The sequence below is a fragment of the Crinia signifera genome, chromosome 1, assembly GCF_055691185.1.
Source record: "Crinia signifera chromosome 1, ASM5569118v1, whole genome shotgun sequence".
NCBI classification, from domain to species: Eukaryota; Metazoa; Chordata; class Amphibia; order Anura; family Myobatrachidae; genus Crinia; species Crinia signifera.
The window spans coordinates 341,562,810-341,572,332 of NC_139217.1; the positions used below are offsets into that span (position 1 = coordinate 341,562,810).

A 9,523-nucleotide genomic window follows, 5' to 3' on the forward strand; every position below is an offset into this window, starting at 1 on the left:
CAGGGTGATGATTTGGAAGAGAACTCTGCTGCTGGTATAGAGGATCTCATTGTAGCTGTGAAGCAGGCTTTAAAGCTGACTGTGGAGGATAAGACTCCTGTTAAAGGTGTTTTTAAGCGACAGCGGAAGGAGGCTGTTACTTTTCCTTCAGATGAGGGGTTACAGGAATTGTTAGAAGGGGCTTGGAAAACTCCTGATAAGAGGCTTCAGATGCCAAAACGATTCCTAAATCTGTACCCCATGCCAGAGTCTCATGCGGAGCTCTGGGAAAGGGTCCCAGTTGTGGACGCTTCAGTGGCACGTTTGTCCAAGGCTACTGTATTACCAGTACAGGGCGGTGCAGCTTTTAAAGATTCTGTGGATAAAAAGCTGGAGGGAAACCTCAAGGCTATCTTTGAAGGGGTGGGGTTTACCTTACGACCCCTTATTGCTTCAGCCTGGGTTTCTAAGGCCATGATAGAGTGGGCTGGTGAATTATGCACCATGCTGCAGGCTGACCCGAGTGCATTACTGCTTGCAGAAAAGATTAAGGCAGCAGCAGAATATGCAGTTGAAGCAGAGGAGGAAGCTATTAAAATGGCAACCCGAGTGTCCACAGTCTCCATTAATGCCAGGAGAGTGCTTTGGCTTAAAGCCTGGGAAGCAGACAATGAGTCCAAGAAGGCTCTGGAAACATTAGCCTTCAAAGGAAAGGTACTCTTTGGTACCGAATTGGAGGAGATTATAAAACAGGCCACAGGCGGCAAAAGTACATTCCTGCCGGCCTCCTCAGCAAAGCAGACATCCAGATTTTCTGCTTTTAAGCCGTCCTTTCGGCCCTCCCCTAGAGGTGGTGCGTCCTTTCGAGGACAGTCTTTCAGGGGAAGGTTTCAGCCCTCTAGAGGCAAGACACAAAAGTCAAAATTTGGCTCTTTTCACAAGAAGCCTGCCAATAAAGGAGAGGATAAACCCTCTGCATGACTGTCAGGGGCTTTGCCCGACAGTGACAAAAGTGGGCGGGCGTCTCACACTATTCAGGGACGCTTGGGCTTCTCTAGACCAGGATGCCTGGGTGCTAGACATCATAACACAGGGTTACAAAATCCCTTTCAGAGGGCCACCTCCGAAGAGGTTCATTCCCACATCCTTACCAAAGGAGGCACGGCTGCGTACAGCTCTTGTGAGAGCAGCGCACTCCCTTTTGGAAAAAGGGGTGGTGACACTAGTCCCCAAGACAGAGTGGAAGAAAGGCTTTTACTCCACGCTGTTCCTGGTGCCCAAACCAGACGGGTCTTTCAGACCAATACTAAATTTGAAGTCTCTAAATGTTCATTTATGGGTAGACCATTTCAAAATGGAGTCTCTACGGTCAGTACTCCTGAGTCTGGACCAGGGAGAATTTTTGGCGTCCATGGATGTCCAGGACGCATATTTGCACGTTCCTATACACCCGGAGCATCAGACCTTGTTGAGGTTTGCCATAGGAGACCTGCATTTACAATTCCGGGCGTTACCCTTTGGGCTAGCAACCGCGCCAAGGGTATTCACAAAGATAATGTCAGTAATGGCGGCGGTGCTGAGGCTCAGGGGAATCACAGTAATACCCTATTTGGACGATCTCCTGTTCAAAGCAGAGTCAGCAGCCATGCTGCAGAGTCACTTGGCAGAGGCCATCAGTTTTTTGCAGGCTCACGGCTGGATTTTAAATTTGCAAAAATCTCAGTTGGTACCGTCACAAAGGCTCCAATTCTTGGGAGTCATACTGGACACCCATCTTCATCGGGTATTCATCCCGGAGGTAAAGGCCAGGGATCTGGTCACCCTAGTCCAGGAGATTCTCAGGGCTCAGAGCATTTCAGTATGGAGGTGCCTCAAGCTCCTGGGGAAGATGGTGGCGTCATTCGAGACGCTTCAATTTGCCAGGTTCCACTCTCGGAGGTTCCAATGGAACATTTTGTCAGCTTGGTCAGGAGACACTTTGACCATGAAATCCGAGATGATAGTGCTGTCTTCGGACACCCGAGAATCCTTGAAATGGTGGACAGAAGTAGATTCCCTTCAGTGGGGTCGGTCATTACAGACCTGGGACTGGTTGATAGTAACTACCGACGCCAGTCTCAGGGGCTGGGGGGCAATAGTCCTGGATCTCAGGCTTCAGGGCCTGTGGACGGCAGAGGAATCAGCGTTACCAATCAACATCTTGGAGCTGAGAGCTGTCTGGAAAGTCATTTCCTTGGCGGGAGACAGGTTACAGAACCTCCCTTTGAGGATTCAGACCGACAATGCCACAGCTGTGGCGTATCTGAATCACCAGGGAGGTACACGCAGCAAATTGGCCATGTGGGAGGTGTCCAGAATCTTCCTATGGGCGGAACAGAATGTTCCAGCTGTATCGGCTATATTCATTCCAGGAATAGAGAATATAGAAGCCGACTTCCTGAGCAGGGAGGAGCTCAAGGAAGGGGAATGGAGCTTACACCCTCAGGTGTTTCACCAAATCACTTCGATGTGGGGAACTCCGGATGTGGACCTGATGGCATCCAGGATCAACCGTCAAGTGCCCAGGTTCTATGCCAGAACAAGGGATCCACTAGCGGAGGCAGTGGATGCCATGACTATTCACTGGCAGGGAGATCTCCTTTATGCATTCCCACCAGTACCAATGTTACCGAAACTTCTGAAGAAAATACAGGGGCAGAAGGTTCCAGTGATCTTAGTGGCCCCGGATTGGCCAAGGAGATCCTGGTACTCGAGGCTTCAGAGGTTGTCTGTGGACTCATGGCGTCTACCTCTGAGACCAGACCTTCTAAGACAAGGCCCATTCAATCACCTGGATTCAGATCGATTGATTTTGACGGCCTGGCTATTGAAACCACCATTTTGAAAAGAAAAGGGTTTTCTGAGGCAGTAGTACAGACTATGATAAAAGCCAGAAAAGCTGTATCTTCGGCAAATTATTATAGAGTCTGGAAGACTTACATTCGATGGTGTGAGAGAAGAAAGGCTCATACATCTCATTTTAAGCTATCAAGAATGATGGAATTCTTACAGGATGGTTTTTCATCGGGCCTAAGCCTTCAGTCACTGAAGGTGCAGATTTCGGCCTTGTCCATCTATTTCCAGAAAAAGATAGCCATTTTGCCGGAAATTCAAACCTTTTTACAAGGAGTATCCAGGTTGAAACCTCCATACAAGCAACCAGTAGCACCTTGGGATCTATCACTGGTTTTGGAATGCCTTCAAAAGGCACCTTTTGAACCTTTAAGGTCGGCTGACTTTAAGTTTCTCACGTGGAAGCTAGTGTTTTTGTTAGCAGTAGCATCTGCTAAAAGAGTTTCAGAATTGGGAGCTTTATCATGTAAACCTCCCTTCTTAATTTTTCATGATGACAGGGCTGTTTTAAGAACAGTGCCTCAGTTTTTACCGAAGGTGGTATCTACCTTCCATTTAAATCAGGAGATAGTTCTACCTGTGTTTCAACCCCCAGAGGGTTCTAAGAAAAGGGACAAGTTGAGAACTTTGGATGTTGTGCGTGCCTTACGCATATATGTGGACAGAGTGAAGAGTGTCAGGAAGACTGACACTTTGTTGGTATTGTATGACGTACACAAGATTGGTTGGCCTGCATCTAAGCAGACTATTGCTAGGTGGTTGCGGTCTGTGATAGCCTTTGCATACACCAAAGTGGGTAGACCAGTACCGGCCAAAATAAATGCGCATACCACCAGGTCAGTTGCCACCTCTTGGGCGGTTCGACATGGGGCCACAGCTGAGCAGGTTTGCAGAGCTGCCACTTGGTCATCTGTTCACACATTTGCCAAATTCTATAGATTCCATGAGTTCGCGTCGGAGGACGCATCATTCGGGCGAGCAGTGCTGAGAGCTGCAGACCTGAGCGTACCCTCCCAAAGGACCGGCTCTGGAACGTCCCAGTGTTGAGCTGTGTCACCAGGACCATTGAAAGAGAAAAAGGGATTTTTGTAAGAACTTACCGTTCGAATCCCTTTCTCTGATATGGTCCTGGTGACACAGCGATCCCTCCCTTACGCTCAGTAAGTATGCCAGAAGTTTCATGATGTTCATGTTAAAATGGTTAAAAGTTAACAGTTTTCTGTTATAAAATGTGCATATAATATGTGCAGGCGTTTGTACTGAGTTAATGTATTCCAGTGGCTTTGAAAGATGAACTGAAGAGTCCAGGGATGCAGTAGGGGAGGAGCCTACCCTCTAAAGCTTTAGGATAGGTGCCTGGCTCCTTCGGACCCTCCTACATCCCAGTGTTGAGCTGTGTCACCAGGACCATATCAGAGAAAGGGATTCGAACGGTAAGTTCTTACAAAAATCCCTTTTTTGACTATATAGTCAAATTGCACCGTGTACACATCAAAAATGTTTTCTTTTCTTTCTTAAATATGTACACTACATTTAGGGATGAGAACTATTTTGATATAGTACATGTGTAAATCTTTTCTGTTTTTTTTTCTTCAAATTTTTTTTGATAATGGTAAAGGAACGTGCACGGTCTCTTCAACCCACCAGAAAGTAATTAACTATTGCTCTCTGTTCTTATTGCTATTTATTTCAATAGGCTCAACTTCGGAAAAGGCAAGATGCAGACAGCAGTAGTGAATCTTCAGCTCAACCTTCAAAGTCGCCAAAATCCCCTCTACCACAAGGAACACTGGGTGTCAAACTCCTGCCAACATCTTCAGACCTACAAGACAGGTCAGCTGACTGCATATTAGAGGGATCTACTCTTATGGTGCATATACAGTACCCTAAAGGTCATTTACAAATGTTCAACTTGCAAGGGGCCTTCTTACAGTAGGTGCTTGCTCACATCCCAGTGTTTGGAACAACTCCTGCAACTTTAAGGTGCTCACACAATAGAACAATTGTCTTGCCGATTTCCGACCGATAGGTCAAATTGGCCGGTTTTACAGATTTTTACGACATATTGGCGGATTTCAATCAAATGCGCGCTCCTGTTGATCTTTCGATAAATCTTCTAATCTTACATGCTGCATCAGAAGATTTAGCAAAAGATCAATAGGAACGCACTTTGGATCTTAAGGGGGGTATTCAATGTCTGTCGAGTTTTGTGAAATCGCGAGTTTTTATGTTTTCTCGCCTAGAATCGTTAGGTTTCTCGTCCTCGATTATTCAATCTGCTTTTTTTCTCGATTTTTTTATTGTCCCGTTTTTCATATTTTTTTGATTTGGTCGACTGTCGAGGGCACAAAAGCTCGCATTATCGAGCATTTTGTCCACACATTTTCGTCGACTTTTATCGTAACCTATGCAATCTTTTCTGTTTTTGGTTTTCTCGACGACAGTTTCACCAGTTCTCGTCTTGCAAGTCTCGCCAGGCTTGTGTGGCGTGATTTTAATATTATGTATTTATTTTGGTCCGTATAACAGATTTGTGATATATACCTATATGTAATAGTCTACTATTGTTATCTATTTTGTGAACTACTTGTTAAGAGTGTCTAAAATCATTTTAGGAAGGGGTCATAACTTTATTCTTGCTGGCTGATTACTGACAATCTTGGTTGCAATTTTTGCAATGTAGTGAAAGCTGACCTTCTTCAATTTCTATGAAGAAGGACTGTTTGATGTAAATAATGCAGAGTGCATTCGAATTACTAAAATCTCATTGTAATGTCTATTTGCCCTAAGTCAAACTCCACAGTGTATTACAATCTAGTGATAAGTGTTATATGTCTTTTGCTGTGTTTTGGTGGTTTATTATGTTAATCTCCTGTGAATGACCATTATGAATGCTAGGTGGATCCATCTACATGGTGTTGATTAAGTTCCCAGCATGCTTGGATACTTTGCAAAAGGCAAGCAATATTTCTGCTACACCCACGGACAGCATACACTTCCTCCTCAAACTTGCTCGCTCACACGTGGCGAGCAGCACAGGGACTTATATAGAAGATGTCGAGGCGGGAAACGGGAAAAAGTGACGCCCACAACTCGCAACATTGTTACAACCTCGACGGGAGTGGTCTCGCTTGATTGGCACATTGAATACCCAAGATCTCGCTTCGTCGAGCTAATATAATCTGTCGAGCAAAACGAAAAAGTAAAATACTCGCCGAGGAAAATAAAATCGACACAGATTGAATATCCCCCTAAGATAAATCTCTGGTGAAAATGTGCGTTTGCCTGAAATCTTTTGTGCATGATGGAATAAAGATTTCAAGGCAAATTTATGCGCACATCTTAAGATGGCTGATCTTTCTAGTTTGTGGGCACCTTAAGTCTGCCCGTCTTTTGTGAAATTACATGTTGTATTCGAAATGCAGAAAAGATAGGTGGAAACCCTAAAAACGTTGCTGCCAAGTGCTGCCTGTTGGGCTAATCTCTCTTGCTTTTATTTCAAGCTTTTCATGGAGAGAAAAATGCTGTGGAGAGAAAAAGGCCACAGCAGACAAATTAAGTTTCTTTATATTACAAGCTAGAGGCTAAAGCAATGTTGAGGATGTATAGAAATACACAGTAATATACTATGATATGCCTGCCAGAAGTGTTATTAGTCTCCTTAGCCCTCACTCACCATGCGTCTCCAACATTTCCAAAGCAGTATCATTAACCCACTAAATAAGCACTCCCTGTCTGTTTACTTCTTCTACAATATTGTTGCCCACTAAGGGACTATTTTCCATGTCAGGAAAAAATGCAGGGAGGTTTACATATTGCACACACCTACATAGAACACTATATTCATTGCACACACCTACATAGCACACCATACACATTGCACACACCTACATAGCACACCATACACACATATGCATTGCACACACCTACGTAGCACACCATATTCACATACACATTGCACACACCTACATAACATTCCATAAACATACATTGCGCATACCACACACATACACATTGCACACACCTACATAGCACAACATACACATTGCACACACCTATGTAGCATAACATACAGTACACATATATATTGCACACCTACTGTATGTAGCACACCATACACACACATACATTGCACACACCTATGTAGCGTTCAATAGACCTATACATTGCACACACCTACGTATCGTTCAATAGACATATACATTGCACACACCTACGTAGCGTTCAATAGACATATACATTGCACACACCTACGTAGGACACCATACATACATACATACATACACTGCACACACCTACGTAGCACAACATGGTGTGCAGCTGCTTCCGCTGTCTGGGGTCTCTGCCTTGTGTACAGAGAACACTCCCAACCAGGGTGAGGAGCCAGCATGACTTTACAACTTCCTACCTGGCTTCAGTTGACTGAGCTCAGGGTCCTCTCCTGCCACCTGAAGCCAGGCCCTGTTTTAGTGCACCTTATATCCATGGTGCCCCAAGGTTCCTGAGTCCATGACTGCATTTCTGTGATGCGTATGACCAATGCGAAAACACCTATACAAAATGCAGCAGAATTTTCTGCACTATATAAGAAACTTACCAAATAAATAAGAAATACATTGCTCTTTTAGTAGTGAATAGAACATATTTCCAGAGTCCATTTTATTATTAGAGATGGATATTTGTAATGTCACCACCTGGTAACACAGCCACTTGATGATGTGGCTGGTGCGCTAAGGCATGATATTTATGTATAGTGCACACTGTTAATACTGTAGTCTGCGAGTTGTATCATTGATTACCTTGTTGACTTTGTCGATTTCAGAGGTGCAGGTGGCTCCCCCCAGTGGTTAAAAGAGCTAAAATCAAAGAAGAGACAGAGCCAATATGAAAACAACAGTTAACAGGTGATTTTATTTGTTTCTTCTCATTATTATGTCTACATAATAAATATATATATGTTGTACAGACTACAGGATTTTATGTCATACGAAAGGTTGTTTTTTAACCCGTGCTCCCTGTATAGAGGATACTAATTCCTAGACATTTGGAACAAGACCAACTATGGCCTCTTAACACTACTTTTACATATCATATGCCCCTGTCTTGTAATATACCATTTAGCAAGTGTCTGTAAGCAATATTTTCCAATCTGATTTGTATAGTAGCACTGATAATGATAGTGCATGCCACCCAAAAATTACAAAACATTAATGTCTAAACATAATCACTTTTATCACACTGCTACGAGTGATTTACATTTATCATGCTTTTTCATTTCCAGCCTAGACTGCATCTGTTCTATTGACTGATGCTTTCCCAAGTACTGTATCCAGGACACCTCTTACTACCTAAGTAGTGTCCATGACCTTCCTGCCTTTTAAATTGTATTTGTACCTGCTCAAGAAACGTTGTAACCATTAATGAAAAGTAAACCTTATGTTAAAAAAAAAAAAAGCTATAGTTATTCCACATACCCACTGAGTTGTTTTTTTTTATGTTTTTTTTTCTTCATGCTAGTAAAAATAGTAATTCATTCTTAGTAGCCTTATAAATATTACTTTACTCTAGGCATTCTTGATTCGTTTACCTTTAAATGTGAACTATACAAGGGTGGTTCAATAAGAAAGATAGCAAGACCACCCTCACCGGGCCAGAACTGGTAGCGCACTGCTTCTTCTCACAGCCTTTTAAGACTAAGAGATTTGACTAAATGCTCCAGCAATTTTGTCTATGGGTGATTTTGACTATACTAGAATTAACATACTTGGTTGGTATTCATTGCAGATCGCCTAGTGAATATCTCCCTCAGCAGTGAAAACCACCAATTTTGACTAGACAGCCAGCGATCTAGTCAAAATATTCTTGCCTGGCAAATCTTTTTTACTAAGCAATATTATAGGGAGATTTGTCTAACCTTGACAGTGATCTTTACTGACCTTATAAGCAATTTTGACTATGTAGTCAAAATCGCTTAGAAGGATCGCTCTGTGTACACCCCTTAAGATAGGGGAGCTGGCGAAAACATAGTCAAACATTGAGCTGTGTAGTGTGATGAGATTTCTGCTTGTAATGTAATGGAATCAGATTTGGGGTTGATGCACTGCCTTTGATAAGCACACGCAAGGCGTTTAAGATGACCAGTGGTCGGCCAGACACGTCCACCACAGACAGTGCCCCCAATTAAAACCTGTTTCTGTAACCTGACCTTATCACCTCACTCCTCGCCAAGTTGACAAAAAATATTGGCTGGTGTTGTGCCCTTTAGATGCAAAAATCTGATTAGGATGATTGACCATGTTTATGCTAGCCCTGCCATGTTACAGCTAATTGTGGGACAGTAGGACAGATAAGAGGCACAGTCTAATGGCTGTGTGGGAAAGCAGTGGTCCACCTGCTCTGGCCTACTGGGGAAATTGAATGAAATAGAGAAGATTACACTCCTGAAAGGTCTTTCCACCTTTCTTATTGACCCACCTTCATAGAATATAATGCTTTCTAATAACCACTATAATGACAAAAAGAAATGATGGTCTACAGCAGTGGTTCCCAACCCTGGTCCTCAAGTACCCCCAACAGTGCATGTTTTGCAGGTCTCCACACAGAATCACAAGTGCTATAATTAGCTCCACTTGTGGATCTTTTCAAATGTGCC

At 43.4% G+C, this 9,523-nt stretch overlaps 1 protein-coding gene across 1 annotated transcript in view; it reads left to right on the top strand.

Moving 5' to 3' along the window:
* The window catches only part of KIAA1671 (KIAA1671 ortholog), a 195,310-nt gene that overhangs the window by 182,782 nt on the left and 3,005 nt on the right, over nucleotides 1-9,523 (top strand). The window contains exons 10-11 of the mRNA XM_083146381.1: nucleotides 4,568-4,704; nucleotides 7,694-7,775. Coding sequence (XP_083002507.1) covers nucleotides 4,568-4,704; nucleotides 7,694-7,772 — 216 coding nt within the window. The 3' untranslated portion in view covers nucleotides 7,773-7,775. The remainder of the gene's footprint in view (nucleotides 1-4,567; nucleotides 4,705-7,693; nucleotides 7,776-9,523) is intronic.